The 22801-nt window shown below is 44.2% G+C and overlaps 1 protein-coding gene across 1 annotated transcript in view; it reads right to left on the bottom strand.

Annotated features, from left to right (window-relative positions):
- The window catches only part of MYBPH (myosin binding protein H), a 147347-nt gene that overhangs the window by 33808 nt on the left and 90738 nt on the right, over positions 1-22801 (bottom strand). Inside the window, exon 7 of the mRNA XM_069238998.1 lies at positions 20443-20602. Within this exon, the coding sequence (XP_069095099.1) occupies positions 20443-20602 (160 nt within the window). The remainder of the gene's footprint in view (positions 1-20442; positions 20603-22801) is intronic.

Genomic DNA, 22801 nt, shown 5'->3' with positions numbered 1-22801 from the left:
TTAAATTCTCTCTGGCTTCATGCCACTGCACCTCTCTAAACAGAAACGTGTACTGAAGATTCTGTTTGCTGACTCTTTACTCAGAAATCTTTAGTATTAAAACAGTTAAACTTAGATTAAGTGGTCGGGGAGGAGAACTTGATTTCAGGATTTAAGCATCAGTCTTTATTTCTGATTTTCTGCATTACTACTATTGAGATACTTGTCTTTTATATACTTGTGAAATTTAATATAGTACGACGCTTTAACTTTACTTTGGTGATTGTGTATATCTATATATAGTTTTGAGACTCATTTATGTAAGTTTGGCTTTGAGTCTGTAATAAAGCCCTTTGAAACTTAAGATGGTCTCTGACACTTAATGTGTGGCTCCCTGACTTGCACTGTAATTACTCTGCACAAAGTTGATGCAGGTTCTCCTCTTACCTCGGAACTGAGAAGAAAATATTCATCAGACTCCAGATTTATAGATAGGGCCTAGTGCTCTATCACCTCCAAGACACATATTTTCAAAATACAGCAAACACTGTTACAATAGGTACAATTATAAAGACTTGGTTATGAGGACAGTGAAACATATATATCCTGGATGGCATGGGTTTGAAAGGGTTGCCAACTGCATTTATTCAAGTTACTGTGTACTGTATAACCTGCACATTTCTTAACTTCTTATAATCGTATATCATTTGTAGTAGATTTCTATGTGTTTCCTAAAGGACAATTAGTAAACTTTGTGGTAAACATAATAAATATATTGTTTAGTATTACTATAGGACAGGTGTATAAGATTCTTGCAGGGGTCCATGTATGACTTTAAAATGACTATCTAGAGCAGAGGTCTCCAAACTTTTTAATGCCACGCCATCCCAGCTGAAAAATAAAAAATCATTGGGCCTCCTCCTCAGAATTTTGCACAATTATTGTATAAAGATGGCAATGTTTAAATATGTCTAGACCTATTTAAACATTGCAGTTAAGTACTGTTATCTTTTTAAAGATGCAATAACATACTTCTGCTTAAAACAAAGGCCTGTTATCTGTGTAATGGATCTTCTGGCCAGAGTCTGGCGCCCCCCCAGTGATCACTTGAGGCCCCCCTAGTGGTGCCCGCCCCCCAGTTTGAAGACCTCTGATCTAGAGGCAGTGATATGATAATACAAAGTGGCAGAAGTCACTAGCAAAATCCCAGACAGCCAATCAGTCAGGGTTATGTCCTATGAAGCAGTAGCATCCAAAGACTTCATTGGCTTTCAAAAAGATTGTTGATTCAGCTCAAAGTTTTCTCATAGGATTGTGTTGTAATTTAAATATATCTTGATGTTCACATATATTATATTTTATTTTATTTTATTTTATTTAAAAAGGTTGGTTAGAACTGTAAATTGGCCAGGAAGTTGTCAATAAGACATATCCATCTGGAACAGTTTTCTTCAGTTTGTCTAAACCTGTTTCCAAGAAAACGTGCTGAGAATAGTAACTTAAAAATGAGACATAGACTCCCGACATTCCAGAAGTATGACAACATACACCACTACTCTCTTGTTATTGTATGCTCCATTTATGCTGAAGAAAGGGATCTATACTAACTGCTTTACTGGGCCACTAAGGCTTGTGCTGGCCTGGTCCATGCTCAACAAAGGACATGCAAAATATAATATATCTTGGTATGACTGGTCAAATGACAGACTCTCTTGAAATCAATCAAATCTACCCTTAGTATGTATTGGGATCCTTCAATACTTTATCCTTTTCTTCTGGAGCCCTGCCCAAAAACCCAACTTCCTCAATCCACTTGTCAAATATGTGCACAACAACATTCATTCATAAGTAACTATCCATGTTCAAGAATTTCATTGGTGGAGTTGCCAGTGAAGACCACTCTGAAAACATTTATCCATTACCATGCAATCATAATGGTTGGCGTGTTCTAATGGTTATCGTTGGAGTAAAAGTTGTCATGGAAAACAGATATTGTGCATCACATAGTTGTTTGGTTGCCTATGACACCATCAGTACACCTAGACAGGCATCAGCTTCAAACTTTTGCCTTAACATCCACATACAAGAGCCAAATCTACCAATAGATTGCGCCAGGTTTGTGTCACAAAAGTGACGCAAACCCAGGTGAATTTACTTTTCAACGCAAATCATGATTAGCCTTGGAAAGTTGCCTAAAGTAATGCAGAGTAGCGCTTGGTGTACTTTGCACTACTTGGAGATGAGGGAGCATACCATTGGTGGAATATGGGCATTACCATGCAACTACCAATAGGTTTTGATGCAAATCCCTTTCTTCTAGCATTTGTAGACAGGGATTTGCACCAAAAAACTATGCCTCCATGAGGCAGGTGTAATAGTGGAGCAATATTTAAAACTCTCCACATTTTTCTTACTTTGCATATATGCCCCCCTTATCTCCTATTCTGTCTGCCATCGCTATGGAGCCACTGGCAGCTCGACTGAGGCAGCATCTTTCCCAACGAGGCCTGGCCATTACACCCCCTGAGGTTCTCGAGTCCATGAATGTGGATGATGTTACATTATACATGAGGGATCGATGGGACAACTTAAACCCGCTGATTAAGGAATTCCCCAGATTTGGTGGCATAATTGGGATTACTGTCAATTGGGCTAAATCGATAATGTTCTCATTTACTGCAGTGACAAGGAACTCATCTCAGAGTTCCCGCTGCTGTGGCGAGTGAGCCTGTGCGTTACCTGGGGGTCTGGATGAGCCAAGATCTGGATGAGTTCTGAAGGGCTAATTATGGATGCTTGATGACCTGGCTGGGGGAGCGGATGGAGACTTGGATGAAGCTCCTGTTATCATTGACTGGGAGGTTGGCCATCACTAAGATGGTGTCCTCCCTAAATTATTTTATTTATTTCTAAACCTCCTCCTGTCAGCGTGTTTTATGCAGCAGCTCCGGTCGCATTTGATGACCCTTGCATGGGCAGGGAGGCAGCCTAGGATTGCATGGGAGGTATTAACATTCCCCTTTGAGCAGGGCGGGCTAGGAGCACCAGATGAGGCATTATAATATTATAGTGCCCAGGTGTCTTTCACACACTACTGGCTCTATCCTAAGCAGTTTCAGGCTTATACTGAACCTGAACATGATCACGCTGCACAATGTCTTCTCCAGATGGCATGGTACCTTACCCCCAAGCACCCGAGGATGACAATTAGCAATGTTGGTTGCACAGTGTGGCCGTGGAGTGTGCTTTTGCAACGGGCTCAGCTGAGCAGTCTTTTTGCCCCTTCAGTACCCCTCCTCAGACATCCCTCATTCCCCATCATGCTTGATGCCAACACCTGTGGTGGGCTGTGTCACTTACAGCTTACTACCAAGGGGTCCATATATCTGAACTGCACCTTTATTACACCACAGCAGGCCCTGCAGGGTCCTGGAATTACACTATTGGACACATTTGCATCCTATCGGCTGTGAGCTACCATCTGTGCGCTTCATGGTTCCTTTCCTGCAGCCACCCCCCCACATGTAAGGTACTTGAGGCTACTCTTGCATGCCCTTCCCCATGAAGGCTGATCACTAGGCTTTATGCTGGTAAGCAGGACAGAGCACCAATCTGTGTCCCCAATGCCCGGAAGGTGTGGTCTGATGCCCTGGGAGTCCCCGTTACTGAGGGCCAATTGAAGTTTTGTTGCCCCAAGTCCCGGACACTTTCACCCAATTACTGGCTGAGTTTAGTTCATTTCAAGTATGTACACAGGCTATGCTGCACTTCAGAGTAAATGCACAGGATGCATCTGTTCAGTGGATGCCCGTCCTTTAGGGCGGAGGGGCCACACCCCCCCACCTTTTGCCCCTCATGAAGAGTGTCTGTCAGGCTGAACAAAGGTCAGCCTGACAGACACTCTTCATGTTCAGCTCAGGCAGCCAGGAGCAGACATGCATGATTTGCGCACACTCCTGGCTGCCTGAGCTGAACTTTGCTGGGCTGAGGAGGTCACAGCTCCTATGGGCGTGACCTCCTCGGCTCAGCAAAGGTGCCTCAAGGCCCTCCCCTGGGTGATGAGGAAAGCATCACCAATTGACACTCTCCCTGGGCGCTTCAGGTTTAAGCCCTGAAGCACCCAGGGCGAGTGTCAATCAGTGACACTTCGTCACAGAGTGGGGTGGGGTCAGCAGTCTCACTGACCCCATCCCACTCTGTGACGAGGCTAGGACTGCTGCCTTCCCTCATTGGCTGACCTAAGGTCTGCCAATGAGGGAATGAAGCAGTCCCAACCCTCCTGGGCCCTGGAGGCTGAAGGTAAGTGTGTGTGTGTATGTGTGTGATATTTTAAATTGAATGTTTGGTGTGCGCGTGCATGTTTGAGTGTTATGAGTGTTGTTAATGGATGTACGCGTGTGTGTGTGTGATCTTTTAAAATGAATGTTTGGTGCGTGCGTGCATGTTTGAATGGTATGAGTGTTGTTAATGGATGTGTGTGCGTGCGTGAAAGAATGAGTGTGTGTGTGTGTGTGTGTGTGTGTATCCCGCCCGCTCCCCTCCCTCCTAAAGCTGCCGGCCGCCACTGCGTCTGTTTGGGGATGCATGCTGAGTGTGCTGTGCTGTGCCCTGCCCTGCGCTGATTTCCTTCAACTAGTGTTGATTTGTCCTGGTTTGGGGTGCTTCTGGCTCATTGTCTTTGATACTATTGAAGAGGTCACTTGGCACTCACTAGAGCTGCTGGATTATGTGAAGGAGTTTCCCTGGAGGTGTGCAGACTGACAGCACTCCTACCTTTTTGCTTGCTAAGCATCGGGTGGCGACACATTGGGGTCGCCGCCCGGTGACACAGAGAGATGAGTGGCTTCGAGATGCAGCCTGCTGTCAGAAGCAAACAACTGTCTACTGGGAGCTGATCCCTGTGAGGTCCCTCTAAAGATATGTGTTCCCCTTTGGAGATGTTTCTGAGTACACAGAGCAAGAAGAAGGCAGTTGATGCCAATACATGCCCTCGGACAGATGATTAGCAGATGGCCAACACTGCCATATGCCAGACTCCTTCAGAGGGTGCTTATGTTAGCTATATGGTACACACACTGTCTTTTCACTACATGGGCATCAGGGGACTCACTCTTGGAGTACCTGCCTTGTGTTTTCCTTGCTGAGTTATCTCCCCTTTCTTTCCCTTTTTTCCCTCCCCCCTCTGTTGTGTTGGCCTGAAGTACAGCTTTCGCACCGTAATTGTTTGCAACTTGTACATTGAGCACGCTATATCGCACTGTTCTGTATGCTATTTTGCATTAGTCTGTATGCTGCACTTTGTGGGTCTGTCCAAAATTTCAATAAAAATATATATTTTTTAAAACATTGCATAGATGCTGCACTGTACACCACACATACAAAGTGTAAAACGTATTAAAGCATAGTTTTGCACTGGAAGGGTCTCCTTCCAGCACAAACGTATCCTTGACAGAAAGCACACACCCCTACATTATGGTGCAAGGGTGTGTGTGTGTTAGCTCATGGCAGCCTAAAGTGAGCCATCGCTGGGGGAGAGAAAACAGCACCATATCCTGGTAAAAATTGTGCTGTTTTGCTCTCACCTTTTCATACATTCCAGCAAGCACGTTTGGATACTGAGGTGTGCTGTGTTAAAACTCAGTAAATCTGCTCCACAACATATATAACATGAGGTAGCTGTTAACATAAAGCATAGTTTGTTGAGACAAAGTCGGAATAAGGCTAATGTAAATCAACACGACCCAGCATACATCAGAACGCTCCTAATTGGACACAAAGCTATATGGGCCCTCGTTTGGTGTTAGTTCTGCTGACCTTTGCAGACTCCGAATTTTTTGACAAGTGCTTTTCTGCAAATTTTCAAGACTATACATAGTTAGGTGTGCATTGCTGTCTTTTTTGAGGTTTCTATGGTACATATGAAAGTGACATTCTAAACTATGTTTTGATACCAACACTACAGAAAGTAAAATCATGTATATATAAAGTCATAAGGAAGCCATATTATGTGATTTGCAATAGTTACAAGGTATCTAAAAACGCCTAAGAACTGACAGTGAAGCAGCGCGCTTCACGGGTAAATGCTGAGATCGACAATAACATCAATGTTGGTATTACCGATGTATGCTGAAACTAATTGTGAAGTGTGGTTTTGTGTGTTCCCGGCGTCAGCCTTTATGACTGTCAGGCAAATGGTAAACAACGGAACAGCCGTTTAGTGTTTCAATTGGAAACACTGTTATTCTTAGAAAAGCCCTACGAATTCAAATTCACTTTTAAATAAAAATGAGGCGCTGGGGACTAATTTAGTTCATCTCATCAGATTTGCATTAAAACACAGAGGCGTAAGCCAAATCTGTAAGCTAAATCTTTTAAAAGGAAATGTAAGTGCAAAGACCATAATAGCCCCCAGAGTGGGGCATAAGTAGAACTGGGCTCACGTGTCGTGAAAGTAAATGGCCTCGCTGCAGGATTAGCTGCACCGCTATCTAATGCCCGTGAGTAATGTGAGTCAATGCAGCGTGGCAGCGCGTGCAACCTACGCACGCGCAGGAGATCGATGCGTGAAACGTAGCAATCCATTCTAATCTATACGAGTGGTTCTGGAGACAGGTTCTGGGGTTCTTTCCAAAAAGCAACAAATTATCTGAAGAAACCTTTTCTAAGTGCGTACATTATCCTGACAGAATAGCAAAGAAAGCCAACATGGCGCAGAAGTTAATGCAGACAAAGAGTACCGGAGGGGTACCTGAGCATCACTCTCCATCTCCGGGTCCCTTTCTCCTCCAGCCCTCTATGTCCATGTCTCTTCGAATCCTCCACGTCTGCTCCTCTTCCCCTTCTCACCCTTTCTTTGTCTCCACCCTCGTCCTTCCCACTCTGCTATCAAACCCACCCCCAGCCTTCATCCCTCTTCACCACTTCATGGATGAGGGTTCGCAACCGGGTTGAAGCGCGCATCAGGATGGAGCGCTACCAGTAGTGAAGGATAATACATGTCATTAAAAATAGCCCAGCTTTTTTCTGAGACCTAGTGTACATCTTCCTAGATGTGAAACAATAGAGATGCATACGTTTGCACTTATCTATGAATGTATGGGGGCGGGGCACGGAAGATGATGCGGATTGAGGGGTCAGGTAGAAGGGAAACGCACAGAGAACAGTCCCTGGCAGTGGTCAAATGGGGGGGGGGGGGGGGGGGGATCTGAGAGGCATGACGTGGCCATACTTTTGTACTCCAAGATAAACAGTTCCCCTACTTTTTTGTGAAAAGACCACAGTCCCGGGATGGTGAATTCTTCATGCTCCAGTTGAGCTGTAAAGCAGGGAGTCTCCTGAGCTGTGGATCTGAGGGAGGGACAGACAACTAAACAAGCCTCCTTGCCAGGGTGCCGGCTTTCGTGAAGGAAATGTAGATGTGCACAAATGGTTAATCTGCAAATGTAGAGGGTGCCTTGAAGCCAGCATTGGCTTTAATTGACGGAATCCCTTGAAGCTTCCCTAAAACAGATGACGAATGCGTTTTCTTTGAGAGGTATTGCAAGGGAGTTACCTTGGCAGCTGTGAAGCACATGCTTTTAATGAAGAGTTATGAAAAAATTGCACTGCATACGGTCTGGGTATTAATAAAATCTATGTTTTAGAAGCACTTTTTTTTTAAACCTTCTTGAGCATTTTGCAAGAGCCTTTTTAAAACTGTAACGCAAGATTAAAATAATGGCTTGTATATTCACAGTGCTTTCTTTTCACAGGCTTGGACGTCATGGTACTAGACATACACAAGTCACTACCGTTATCTTTACAGCTGCCCTCTTGACTTATGCACTATCTGACAGACTTTTTCAATTTTAGGGTCGCGGGTTCAGATTCCTCGCAGTATTCTGTGCACCTTTTTCACACACGGAGGCAAAACGACTAAGGGTTATTTACGATTGAGTGACCATGCATTATTAACCAAGTGCGTCTATAAACACCAGGGCCGTGGAGGGTTTGACAGTGGAGATGAGTACATGTTCGAGCAGAGTGTGAACATTCAAGAGTTTCCAATCTGTAATGAATCGTGTGTGACTCTAACTGATTATGAACGCGCATTTCATGATTGCACCTCTGATGTAATATGAATTATTTATTGAATGACTGACACGCAAGTGATGAGATTGTGAAGTCAGGAGTGCCTTGCTCAGTGGCGGGATGCAAAATAATGCCCCTAGCCCCCTGCCAAATGTTTTAAGGGTCCCTCAGGCTCCGATTTCTCACGAATATTCATTGGCCTTGGGCTGGGTGAGGGCCCCCTGAATGTCAGAACTCCCCGCCCTCCTCCGGGCTCCAGGAGCCTGTGTTACGCCCCCGATCTTGCCCTTGAAACTGTGACAGAGAACCAGGTGCACCCTGGCCAGAGCTCGCGCTTCATGAACGCAGGATCCACCGATCACGACTGAACTGCGGCCTGATGAGGGATGGGACATATCGCCCAATCCCTGAGGAACAAATGGTGTCTCTTCACTTTACAAAGCTCTAAAGAGCATAAAGCTAGGTCCCAAGGACTACGCCGCACATAAGGAAGAAAGGAACAAGTATAGGAAATGTGTTTAGAGCGCAGTAAATGAGCACTTTGCAGGCGTATCCCCCCCGCTTGGTATTGCTTTGGTCAGCAGAGAGCAATACTCTAGACAGAAGCAGTCGATAGTGAGCGTGCGTCCAGAAGAATAACGGAACCAATGAATCAAAGTGCACATGTCTTTCAGATGCAGGCAATGGTAAAACGCGCACCCACCGGAGCAGTCATGCTGCAAACCTGCAGTTCAACTAGTCAGCTCCTACCAGGGAGTGCAAAGGTGGGAGTAGGAGCAAACACGATTCTTCTGCCCCCCTGAAATAGACCATCTCATGCAGGTGCGCCGGAAGGTGAGGGCTAATGGAAGGGCCTTCTGTTCCCACAGCTGTAAGCAATACCTCGCACTGATCCCAGCCATCAAGGAGCTATTGCAGCTGGCGCAAATTGGTGTCGCGGTGGCATGCCTGGTACCTGTGCAGGACTGGGGCATTTCACGTCTCTTCTGACATCGAGGGCCTGCAACACCACCTCTCAATCCGGATACGGCATGTAAATCAGAGAGAAATCCCTGAGGCCCAGGGTGCGGAGGGCAGCCATGATTCACGCAGATGTCCAAAGACTATGAGGGGGTGGCAAGTGGGACCCCACAGCCCAGGGCACTAAAAACAAGGGGAAGGGGATATCGACTTGGGGTCAGCTGGTCCTCTCTCGGGATGTTACTGCAAGTCCAGGGGTAGGACTGCAGAAGCCCAGTCTCCTGGACATGGGTTCACCTTCTTCCTGTGTGACTCCTTCTGCACGCCTTTGTTTTCCATGGCACGTGCTTTCCTGATCACTTTGGCAGCGATTATCACAACCAGGAGGGGGAGGTCGGGAAATGGCACAGCTTGGAAAATTCCTCGCCAGGGAAGCACTGAGACAGGTAGAAGAAGATAAGGTGAGTAACCTGACCAGCTAGCCGGTGGGCAGACATGTTGCAATCAGGAGCCCACTAGATAAACAGAAGGGAAACCCCAAGGAGACAGATGAAGTCAGGAGGTGACCCTGCGACCACAAGAATGTACCGATTCCAGTACAATTGAGAACTATGCTTGGAAAGAACGGTGGGGGATGAAACTTGAGAAATAAAAGCATAGGAATGTAGAACGGTGAGGATTTCTGTGCTTTCCGAATTTAAAAGGGAAAAGGGCATATATATCTTATTCTGGTGCTACGTTTACACCATGTAAATCACAAATTTACACTACGGGCTGTAGTAGCAGCCAGTTACGGCGTTTTTACGTGGCATAGAAGAGTGAAAACAATCTCTCGCTTCTCAATCGATGCATCTTGAATGACTGTGTTTGGCTTCCCGCGTCGTCACAAAATGAGCTGCAATATAGACCTGCTGCCATTGTGCCAATTTTAAAGCAAACAGAATGACACTGTTCCAAGAACATCTGTAACAGTGAGACGCGCCACAAACAGGACGTCTCCGACAGATGGACTCCTACCTACCTGGCCAATCGATAAATGCATTAGGCGGAAATGTAAACTGTAATGTGTGCATTCTGATATTACAGGGAAAGATAAAACCTGTTTGCAGCCGTACGCCGCACTCTACCGCACTTCTTTGTATTGAATGTTAGCTGCATTTACATAGCGCTTCAAACTGTTGTAAAGACTGCAAAGCGCATTTGGAAACGGGTGGCATGCCACACTACTAACGTGGCTGATGTGGGAATGTTCTTGTGTGTCCTTGCATTGTAGAGGCTGCTGAAACTGTGTCTCGGTGAGCATGCAGTGCCACCAGTAGGTGGGAGCAGGAGCAAGTGTGGGAAAAGGTGCTGTCCTGCACGCGATACCTGTCAGCTCCAGAGTGACCTGTCAGATCCAGAGTGACCTGACAGATCCACAGTGACCTGCCAGCTCCAGAGTGACCTACCAGATCCAGAGTGACCTGTCAGATCCAGAGTGACCTGCCAGATCCACAGTGACCTGCCAGATCCAGAGTGACCTGTCAGATCCAGAGTGACCTGTCAGATCCAGAGTGACCTGACAGATCCACAGTGACCTGCCAGCTCCAGAGTGACCTACCAGATCCAGAGTGACCTGTCAGATCCAGAGTGACCTGCCAGATCCACAGTGACCTGCCAGATCCACAGTGACCTGCCAGCTCCAGAACGGTCTGTACTATGCAGTTTAGACAGCTCTGAAGAAGGCCAAGGCGTGAGGGATGCCACCTTCAGACAAGCATCAGATCCAGTATGTACATTGGAATCCACACAAGAGTGGCGGATGGGCAACCCAAAGGAATGAATGGGCTTTATGCAATGGTTTATGCTCTGGCAGGTCTATCATGGAGTGACAGAGGAGCAGCAGCCACCAGTCATAGTATATACCAAAGAAATCTACCCGTTTGTGGCAGGGAACAACCTATAGGAAGAAGTAAAATAGGTTGTACGGCACTGCAATGCATGCAGTTACCACGCATACCTTCACCATGCAGTTAAGTATGACGAATGTAAGTTAAAAATATATGTATATCCATACACATATATGTGTGTGTATATATTTATATATATAACTATCGTGTGAATAGTGTGGCTTGTTCACTTAGAAAATCAAAGGTTACAGGGACGTTGCAGTTAGGCTCAGATTTCACTCGCACAAACCCACAGAAATTAATCAGTTATGGTTAACTATATCGTACGCCCCCACAATGCACTGCTTATGACTGCACATATTTTTCATATACGTTTTTTATTGGGAGGGACCACCACAATCCTCCCTTTACTAATTACCTTTAGCACTCTATGCCCCTACCCACTGCCAAACCCTAAAAATACTTTGCCACCATATACTCCTACCCAACCCTAACCTCTATCACCAAATATCATTAGCCATCATTAAATACTAAAAACATCCTTACTACCCTATACTCTTACCCACCACTAAATCCTAATAATGCCCTTATTACCCATGCCTCTACCAACTCCAAACCCTACAAATACCCTTACCAACCTCTACACCTACCCACTACTAAGCCATAAACTACCCTTATTGCCCTCTGCACATATCTAAACCTAAACCCTAAAAAAAACCCTTACCAACCTATACCTCTACCAACCCCTAAAACCATTAAGAAAACACCTTAGAACCCAATATTCTTACCCATGCTTAAAATACCCTGACCAGCCCATGCCCTTACCCACCCCAAGCCTCAAAAATACTCTTCCCTAATCCCTTATCACTCTATACCCCTACCCATACCAAAACCCCCAAAATCCCTTACTACCCTATGCCCTCACCTTACCCAACCCCTAAAATACTCTTACCACCACATACCCCTACCAATCCATAAACCCTAAAAACACCCTTACAGCCCAATACACTTACTCAAGTGAAAAATCCATTACCACCGTATACTCCTACCCACTTCTAAACCATAAAAAAACCTTACTACCCTATGCCCTTACCAATCCCTTAAGCCTAAAAACACAGTTACAACAAAATAGTCTTACCTACTCCTAAACCTTAAAACAACCCTTATCACCTTAGACACACCCCATACCCATTTACCAATACAAACCCCTAAACCCAGATGGATGGATAGATAGATAGATAGATAGATAGATAGATAGATAGATAGATAGATAGATAGATAGATAGATAGATAGATACATAGATAGATAGATAGATGGATGACCATCCATGCTATATGGGCTGGTAGAGAAACAACTCACAAAACTGGGCAGGATTATACCAACAGCCATGATATATACTCGGGTGGTCCTCTGTGAAGCAACAAAGGACACTCATTATACAATCATGCATACTATATGCTGGAGGAGTCTACCCAAGAGAAACAGGAATCAATCCAGAGGAGGGGATTTTCTACAGTCTGCGATAGTACATGTTCTGTAGAATCTATCCAGGAGCAACAAAGGAGTAACCATTTTTCAAAAGCTCATAATAAATGATCTGATTCCACACAGGAACAGCATAAGACCAATGCATGAGAGTGGTCATTATAACCAGGTATGCTAAAAATGTCTGAGGGGTCCACCTGGAATCGGCAGAGGAGTATCTCATAAGATTGGCAGTATGCATCAGACCATGGAATATGCCGTCAAGGACGACACAGGAGTGGCACTGAGCAACCAATATCAATCTGCAATATACTATCCCATGCTATATGTCATGTAATATACAACCAGCCATGCTATAGAGCCTGTGTAATACCCCAGGAGCAGCAGAGGAACAACCCAAAAAATGATCATTTTGGTTACAGCCATGCACTTTGGGATGTGGCGCTCCCCCAGGAGTAGCAAAGGATCTACCTTTAGGAACAAGCATTATACAGTCAGTAAATTATGTGTTGTATAGTGCAGCAGAGGAGAACTCGATGGAAGCAGGCAGAATACAACCAGCTATAGCATATTATAGGAGGAGTCGGTTCATAAGTGACAGGGAGTAAGCAACAGGAATGGGCAATATACAAACCAGCCATAAAATAAGGTCTGATAATTGCTCCTAGGACAGCCAAGGGAGAAACACAGGAATTAACAGACACCACACATATATGGGTTGTAGAGTCCAGCCAGGAGCAAGGACAGTCAAGCCAATCGATGTGGGTGATGTTAAAAAACAAATCGAAGAAAAGGGGCATGTGAGTCAAAGAAAGGTTAAGAGCGGAGAAAATTGCAACATTATCGTCTCCTCCCTTTAGATGTATGCCAAAGCTGGATGCTCCAGTGGTAAAATAGGGCAGGTGAGAGGAAGCGGGAAGGTCAGAGGAGGTAGTCCTGCTGAGTCACCATGAGTGGCCAAGATTAAGATCTGATGGCATGATGCAGGCAGGCATATTAGGAGAGGGAAGGAGAATAAAATGTCCATGGGGGCAACTGGGAAATAGGCAGGGAAGTGAAGTGACCTGTGTGTTTCCTGATAACATTTTCCCTAATCGGTAAATTAAGAGGCAAACGCAACTGGCAGAACAAAACACCAGAGAGGCAGTCACAGCTCTGGTCACAGTTTTGTTCAGGCCTCTCAGGCTATCCCAGGCTTGAGCTGTTCCCTCCTTTGGTCATTCTTTACTAGCCAATCACCAGCCTAAGAAGACTGCAGCACTCATGATGCAGAGTGGAGCTGGTCCCAGGACAGAGGAGAGCTGAGCCACAGACTCTGAAAAGATCTCACCACTCTGTCCTATACAGGTAGTTGTCGATTAACTGAGATCAGTTCCGCATGGGAGGAACCATGCGCCTTAGGACAGACAAGGGGAGAGAAATAGCCTTCCCTGGGAGAGCAGGAGTCCTGGGACACCACACTGAGGGTCAAAGCATAAGGATCTTCCATGTTTGGAGAAATGAGAGCACAATATGTACTTAGGCTTTAACCACCTTACACTTTTGGAGAAATTAGAGTAAAATACGTAGGTAAATGAAGTACTCAGTGGTTCTTCTTGATATTTTTTTTACAAACGAGTAAAATAAGAGGCAGAGGCACTCTGAAAACATAACAACAGGGCTCCCTTTAGTCAGGATGCCGATCGGAGAGTATTCCAGGTTAGAGCTGCTCTGCCTTCTATTCGCTCACCAAGCACCGAGCATCAGTCTAACCCTCATGTAAATTTCTAATCCTCACTAAACAGAAAAGCTGGGCCTCCTTCTAATTTCACTACCGATGTCTTCTCAATCTATGTGTACAGTGTATACATTATTCCAAGGTACTACATGAAAGGTGGGCTGTCTGTGGGTAAAGTGCCACAGCCAGTGCATTAGCAATTCTAACATGCCTAGAAGAGTCAGCCACACAACCAACTAGAGAAAAAGAGATGGAGATAAAGAGAGAGAATGAGAGAGCATATAGGAAAGAGAGCTGGAGAAGTATGCTGAGTATGTGTGTGGTGTGTGTGGGTGTGTTTCTGTGACTGAGTGCCTGTGTGTGCATGTGTGCAGACGTGTGTGTGTGTTTAGCGCCATCTTAAGGATTTTAGTGGCTATGGGAAAGATATTTTTTTGGGGCCCTTGTTTGAAATAACTTGCAATTTATTACCCGTTTTCAGCAAACTTAGGTAATCGTTATATCAAACAATATTACATTACATATTAAAGTTTTAAACACTGGGACACAAACATTTAAAGCTATCTGGCACCTACCGGGTCTATTGTACCAAAGGAATCTTGACCGAGTATGGATGAAGCCATTTCTTTTTGTGCTTGAATCTACATATTTGCAACAATATTTTACCTAAAACTAAGGCCCATATTTATACTATTTTAGCACCACATTTGCGCTGCTTTTTGACGCAAAAACGGCGCAAAATTACAAAATAGTATTTTGCAAGTTTGCGCCACTTTTGCATCAAAAAATGACGCAAATACGGTGCTAAAAAAGTATAAATAAATATGGGCCTAAGTTTCTAGCCAGCTAGTTCTTCCCAGATGGTTAGCAGACTAGACGTATAATATGAAATGTAGCTTTAATTGCTGCATATTCATAATCAGAAATATATCTCCCTTCAGATCTGGCATTCTTCCTGCAACAGTGAAAATCAAAACACCTGCTCTGAAGATTTTCACCATTCCGTCGGGTGAAATATGATAATTGTATTCTTAATTCTCTTTCTCTGCCTTGTCCCTCCGCACCTTTTTATAGGTGCATAATTTCCTGGCTAGGCCATGACCTCTGCATCTTCTGCGTAAGAGAAATAGAAGGAGGTGAGAGACTGAAGAAGGTCAGAGATAAAGTTGATGGTATGCTCAAAAATATGAAGCACAGGAAGAACAGATGTGTAGACAGCAACGAGGGAGGCAGGTAAGTGAGCTGGGAGAGACATAAGGTGAAAAGACATATAATGTATTTACTAAGAAAGATACAGAGTGGTAGAAAGATGAACAGGAATGTAGAGAAAGGATTATAGGCAAACAGGTAAGATTTTACAGTGATGTAAAGATGGAGGAGAGAGGAAGAAATAGGGGCAGGGAAATGCAAAGGGTGGAAAAGGGGTGGGCTACATCAAGGAGTGAAGTAGAGAGAGGTAAAGTAGAAAGACGATGAGTTGGAGGTAAGGAGAGGCAGAGAGACAGAGGTTATTCAAGAGGCAAGGTGGTGATAAGAAGTATAAAGAGATGCAAGGGTGAGAGAGAGCAGGGAGACTGAGAGAGCTGCTAAATAAAAAGTGGTATAGAAACAAAATGGTTAGGTATAGAGAGAAGCGATGCAGACAGATGGTAGCGAGCAGGGATGAAGGGTAGCAAAAGGCATGAGGTGTAGAAAATAAGATGAGAAGTAGAGAAACATAGAGGAGGCACAGGAAGAGGGATGAGGTAGAAAAAGGAAGGTAACAAGAAAGGTGTAAAGTGGTGAGAGATGAGGTAGACGGAACAGAAGTTTAGAGAGGGACAGGAAAGGGAGTGAGGAGAGATAGCAAAATAGCAGAGAGGTAAACTGAGAGGGCAAGTAATGAGAAAATAGACAGAGTAAATGGTAGAGAAAATGGGGTAGTGAGGGAGATGTGAATTGCCCACATTGCCCAGGCCGTAAAACATCTCTGAAAGTTGGCCTTTCTGCGTGTGTGCAAGTATGTGTGTCAGAGTGTGTGTGTGTGTGTTTGTTTGTTAATGTGTGTATGTCTGTGTTTGAGTGTGTGTGTGTGTGTTTCTGTATCTCTGTGTGAGTGAATGTGGTACACTGTCTGGCGTAGTAGGAAACAATAGAATGCAATGCTTGGAATTCCAAGAGATGAGTTGAGAAGTTTATAAAGAGAAAAGAGAAAAAGAGGCTGAAAGAAAGAGGATAGTTGTAGCAAGGGAGAAGGTGAGAGACATTGACAGAAAGAAGAGACAAAATGTTAAGGCTAGTAAGTCAATAAAAAGTGTGAATAATTGCCAGACAGAGAGCACGGTGGAATAGAAAGCCACTGTTTCCTTTATTGGAACAGAAATCGAGCAAAACTTAGGTTAAACTCAAAGGTCTTGTGTGACTTTATTGAGCAACAAAGGTGAATTTACTGTTTATGTATCACATGCACCATCCCTTAACTCTGCCATATGCAGACCACGGCAGTTCATCCTCAGGGCAGCTGGTTAGGCTTCCACTGACATTAAAACGGAGGGCTACAGCCTCTAGCAGCTGGCAAGATGCATGGACCCATCACTTTTGGGAGGAATCTTCAAGGCCAATCAAGATATCTTATAAACAGGCACTGCCACAAAGTAGTGAGTTGAATTATGAATACACCAAGAAGCTGATCTTCATTTTTACATATGATGAATAACCAAACTATTGCAATATGCATTTAAGGCTGTATACATTCACTATGAGAATCATATGACCTTGGAGTGACCTTCATGCAAACCCCTGCTCCTTGACCGGATGCACCCTTCGGTGTATTTTACCAGTTCCATGATGTAAAGTTATGGAGCCCAACAACCTGTATACCATAATCAGACAAGTGTAGTTTATGAAATAATGATGGCTTTCCACCAATAATGATGGATGTAAAAAAAAATTGCATGCACATTGGGTGCCTAGTTAGATGGTGACTTACTTTCCATCTCATTTTTTAAAGGTATAAAGTGTTGAATTAACATTGTAATTTCCTGTGATTTGATGTTTGGTTGTGATTTTTTCTTGTCTCCTCCACAAATAGCATCAATAATAAAATGTGTTGATTAACTGAAAGGCATGTTACTTAAAAATACCCCACTAGCAAATGGCATCATCTGTGAATATTTTTATATTCAAAATATGTAGTACAGACATGTGGCAGCCATGTTATATTTCTCTTTTTTCTTTTTGTAGCATATGATTGCAGGAAATTAAATATTACAAAACAATTGCACACCTTGCGACAAATACTTGCACACAACTTTTGGCTTTGCCAATGCTTGTCTTTTACTGACATGGTGCTGACCTCACCCCAGGTGCACCAGAGGAATTTACAAAGTACTTATTTTACGAGTTGCCACCTGCTGATGGACTGCATGGCATCGCCATCTGGATGAAGAAGAGCCGCCTCAAACTTAACTCGGACAAAACAGAGATCCTCATGCTCGGCTCCAACTACTCCACATGGGACGATTCCTGGTGGCCACCCATCCTAGGAACTGCACCTACACCCACCACCCATGCACGCAATCTAGGATTCATCCTAGACTCTTCGCTCACCATGACCCACCAAGTCAATGCTGTCACATCCTCCTGCTTTAACACTCTCTGCATGCTTCACAAGATCTTCAGATGGATACCCACCGAAACAAGAAGGATGATCACCAACGCTCTCGTCAGCAGCAGACTGGTCTACAGCAACGTGCTCTATGCAGGAACCACAGCCAAGCTCCAGAAGAAACTACAACGTATACAGAATGCCTCCGCATGCCTAATCCTCAACATCCCATGCCGCGACCACATCTCAGCCCACCTCAGAGACCTGCACTGGCTCCCTGTCACCAAGAGGGTCACCTTCAAACTCCTCATCCACGTTCACAAAGCTCTTCACAACACAGGCCCAGACTACCTCAACGAGCAACTCACCTTCCACACTCCCACCCGCCAACTCCACTCCACCAACCTTGCCCTCGACTTCGTCCCTTGCATCCATCGAACTACAGCCGGTGTCAGATCCTTCTCCCACCTCGCCGCCAAGACCTGGAACACCCTCCGCGCCCGCCTTCGACAGACCCAGGACTTCCTGACCTTCAGGAAATGCCTCAAGACCTGGGTATTCGAGCAGTAGCAGTCTACACCCGACCCCCTTCCCCCCAGCGCCTTGAGACCCTAGCGGGTTAGTAGCGCACTTTACAAATGTTTTGATTGATTGATTGTTGCCATTTGGATGCTGAAGAGATTAGTGACAACAGACTTAAGTGCTGCACAGGAGAAAACTGCCTCATCAAAACACTTATTAAAAATGTTATTACACAAATGCTTCGTTATTACTGCAGAATAAGGAGACAGTTAAACATACTTCTTAATTTGAGGATTAAAAACAATTCCTAGAATATAAATCATACTGGTGGCAATTTTGGTAAACTAAGATACTATCACACCTCAATCAGGAAAAACAAAGATGTCACCTATAAGTGTTAGCAGCTAATTACAATCAGCAAGGACATTTGGGGATGGGTCCAGCACACAGCAGGACAACATGGAGCACTGCTTGTGACCCTTGCCTGCAATAATCTCAGACGTCTCTGTTTATGCTGTCTCTGCATTTACAAATTGCTAGCTCTATTAGTGATCAAGTAGAACCTCATGGTGATGCCCCGGGATGAAATAATGTCAATTATTTCAGTGGTCAAAGTGGGCGGGATCTGAGGGGCACAATGTGGCCATACTTTTTTAATAAAAAAAAAACAGTACCCTTACTTTTCATAAAAAGACAACCATCCGGGGACAGTTAATTCCGACAGTTGAAATGCTTCAGTTGAAGTGTATGGCAGGGAGTCTCCTGTGCTGTAGAACCCAGGGAGGGGCAGACAGCTGTGGCCTGAAAGAAATGTAAATGTGTGCAACTGCTAAATCTGTAATTGCAAAGGGTGCTTGGAAGCGGTATTGTCTTTAATTGATGGAATCATTTGAAGCTTCTTGTTGACACAGATGTATTCTTCAAGAGAGGCATTGCAAGGAAGTTACCAGCTGAGCTGTGAGGAGTGTGCTTTTAAAGAGCAGTTAAAAAATGCACTGTAGTGGCTGGGCATGCTTAGATCTATATTTTGAAAGCATTTTTTAAAAATCTTAAAACTTTCTATGCCCTTTGTAGCAGCCTACCTTATACTGTCTGTAAGGGAAGTTTAAAATAATGACATGCACATTCACAGTGCTTTCTTACATAGACTGGAACCTCATAGCACTAAACATACACAAGTCGATATTCTCCAATGCAGCAACCAGAATTTGGATCTGTGGCTCTGGTTGCAGTACATTAACTAAGAGAGGTTTCATAATGTACCATAGTGCATTTCTCATTAACTTAGCTTGCATCTGTATTCCTCATTTAAACTGCATGTTATTTTATATGTAGTTACCTGAAGATGAAAAAACAAAAAAAGTTACAGAACCTTTTGTTTTTTAGCCACAGCTTGGGCCCTGCCGCCACGCTCACTGACCTAAACCCCATAACGCACCATCATAGTTCTTGTACTTTTTTAATGCACTTCGACCGCGGCAATCATGTGGTTTTTTGACATTTTTTCGGCCGCGGATAATTCAACATTTTTCAGGAAATTACCAGGGCGTGTGCCAGCAATACTGCATACCTCCCACTAATTTCCATAAGGGGTTGTCTTTTATCCGGCAATCTTTTGCAGCTGAAGTAGTTGGTATAGTGAAGCGACTTTCAGAAACAGCATTATTTCCAAATCTCCGTAGACGTCTTCAAAATATAATTGAACCCATGCAGTTAATGCTATTTTTTCAACAGTTTACAGCATTATCTAAATCGGGACCTAGGTCTAACTAGAGATTTCTTAAGAACAGACCCAGCCAGGGTTGATGCACTTGCTAACGTTCCTAACATTGTTAGCTATCTTTGCCCTAGCAGATCTGCAAGACGCATTTCTTCCATTCCATTCAGGGTGAGAATGTTGGTTACAGGCCAGGTAGAGAGGCCAAGGCCTCCTTCCATTCAGAATGTAAATCTTCAGTGGTATTTAGGAGACATGTTATTCATCGTATGTACACTAGAGGTCAGGGCAGGATTACTCTTTTTTTATTTTATTTCACACCTCGCCCACATTCATACATGATCGAGATATATTCCACTTGCTGAACGGGAGGTGTTACATGCTGCATGCCCTACTTAACCATGTCAGTGACATTAGTTTTCTTGTCACGAAATTTGAATGAAAAATAGTAAATAATGATTTACAACCACAACGAAGCACCCCCCCTAATTTGACCGTGACGCATTTTTTACGAACCTGTTTTCTTAATAAACGCGCAGTCTTTCGTTACCACGGGCTTCTCGCTGAGGCCGACCAGGTTTTCTGCGAAGACCCGGAAGTAGTAGGAGTTGCCCATGATGAGGTCTGTCACGGTGCAGTTAGTCCTGTGGTAATGCTCCAGAACCGTGAACCACTCCTAGAAAGAGATCGTGCAGGTTAGAAGGGGTGCTGAGTGTGTAAAAGAAGTGGCCACAACAGTGAACTGAGAGACTCTATAAGTGGTTCCCAATATGTTTTCTTCTGTGGACCCACGTGTGATAATTACTGGAACCCAGGGACCCCCACTAATTCATTTTTAGAATCCGGGGAGCCCCCCACTGAATCATAACTGGAAGGCTGACCCCCAGCCTAAAACATTGTCGATGATTTGAACCGCGAAAACAAAACACATAAATTACAGAAGCAAGCATTCATTAAACACATACACAAATGACAACATATACTATTTCATTTGCAAACAAATACAAGTAAAAAAGTGTAATTGTAATAAGAAGGTAGCTTTTTCATCATCCATACTATAATCAGTTGGATGCACCTGCACTGCTCCCACGAATCAATCTGAGGATGCTAATTTAATTATTAGCCACCAGTTTCAAATAACTTGAGATTTATAGTACGTTTTACAATTTTCAATTGTACATTTAGCCATTTTATTTATATACACTTTAATAATCTGTTAATATTATTAAATTTTCTAAGCAGTCGTGGACCTCCTGAGGAGGCTTGGCGGACTCCCAGGGGTCCCCAGGGCACAGGTTGGGAACCACTGCTTTATTTCATACTTTCATATTCAGCCCTGGCTTTTGGCATGGACGAGCTGGGCCTAGGCCCAGGCGCCCGCCAGTCTGCGGAGGGGCAAAAAGAATTGAATGCATTAAGGCCATGCAAGCAGTAGCACCTTCTCACTTGGAACCGATCATTCTGTTTAAAGTGCAGTGCTTTTGGTCATTGTTAATGATGGCATGTGTGTTGTTTTAACACATTATCAGCCCCTTTCCAAGCCCTCTTATCCATTGCTGGAATTGAGGGGGATACAGCTTAATCCCAGATCCGGCAGCTGTTATGGAGCCGGGTCGGGGATCCGCCTGGTCCCAGTGAAGTATGCTGAATTTGTCCTGGTGTTATTTGCCAACACTGGGACACAGTTCAGCATCGCCCGCACCAGCAGTGCATACCTTTGTTTGGTGCAGCAACCTGGATGGGCGAGGGAGCTTTCATATTCTAGATTACAACTGGGTCCAAAATAAAGGCCAAATTTAAAGGGCCATAAGCACTTCTTTTGTTCAGGTATAATCCTGGCGGTGAGCTCTCTGGAGCCGAACATCTAACTGCCAATGCAATTGAGGTAATTAAAGGCACACAACTTATTTTCACCTTAGAAGTGCTTTAGAGAAACTGTTATTTGGATGTAAGCTTTTGACTGTGCATATAAGAAATATGCATGTAATGTAAGAATGTCAGATGTATGAGTCTACAAGTATTTAGAAGAATAAAATTTTAAAAAGCAGTTTATTTTTTTAATTTAATTATTTTGTAGCGCTACTCAACCCAATGTAGGACGTCAAAGTCCTTTATATCAAGATGTCACCTTGCTCTGCGTGTCATGTGAGGCACTGGCACACAACCTTGACTTTTTAGTAAACGGCACCTTGACTCGGGATTTGTGCACATTGAAGTCAGCATACATGCAAAGGCAGGAAACTCACAGCATGCAAGGTGACTCTTTGAATGTTTCACAAATGACATAGGGCACTTGGCTAATAGCCTGCAAGTTGTAGGTAACACATTTTCAAAGCCTTTCAACTCCCATACCTGTTGATTCCAGCCATCCACGCTACTGCCTATGCCCTGGTTTCCAATAAGGAAAACATACTTGTGGGTGAAGAAATGGAGTGTATGTCCTATCACAGAATTAAGAAGGCTCTCCACATCGCATGCACAAAGTGTAACCTACAATAGTGCCTGTGCTTGGGCCAGCAAATCAGTGAAAGATGAACCTGTATTTTAAAAGTGAGGCTCCATCTTTCATTGACAGCAGACCTAGTCTCAATTTTGAGGGCTGGCAGGGATCCCCATAGGTGAGTGCAGTGTGTGAATACATCCACCTGCAGGGGGATTCCTAAGAGGTCACTCCCACCTTTCAAGGCATGCCATTGGGGCACACTGAAAGTGTGTGACTTGTATGTGGCACACAACCCAAACACTTTCCAGTGGGCTGGTTGCAAGAACGCCTGCATCTGTAATACACCTGGCCACTGGAATTATGCGATTCTGCGGCCCCAGCACTTTTCACATAATTATAGATTTGCAGCAGTCGCCACATAATCTATCATCT

Source organism: Pleurodeles waltl, chromosome 6 (assembly GCF_031143425.1).
Source record: "Pleurodeles waltl isolate 20211129_DDA chromosome 6, aPleWal1.hap1.20221129, whole genome shotgun sequence".
NCBI classification, from domain to species: Eukaryota; Metazoa; Chordata; class Amphibia; order Caudata; family Salamandridae; genus Pleurodeles; species Pleurodeles waltl.
Note: the sequence above shows the minus strand (reverse complement) of the source record. Positions and strands in the feature narration are given on the sequence as shown.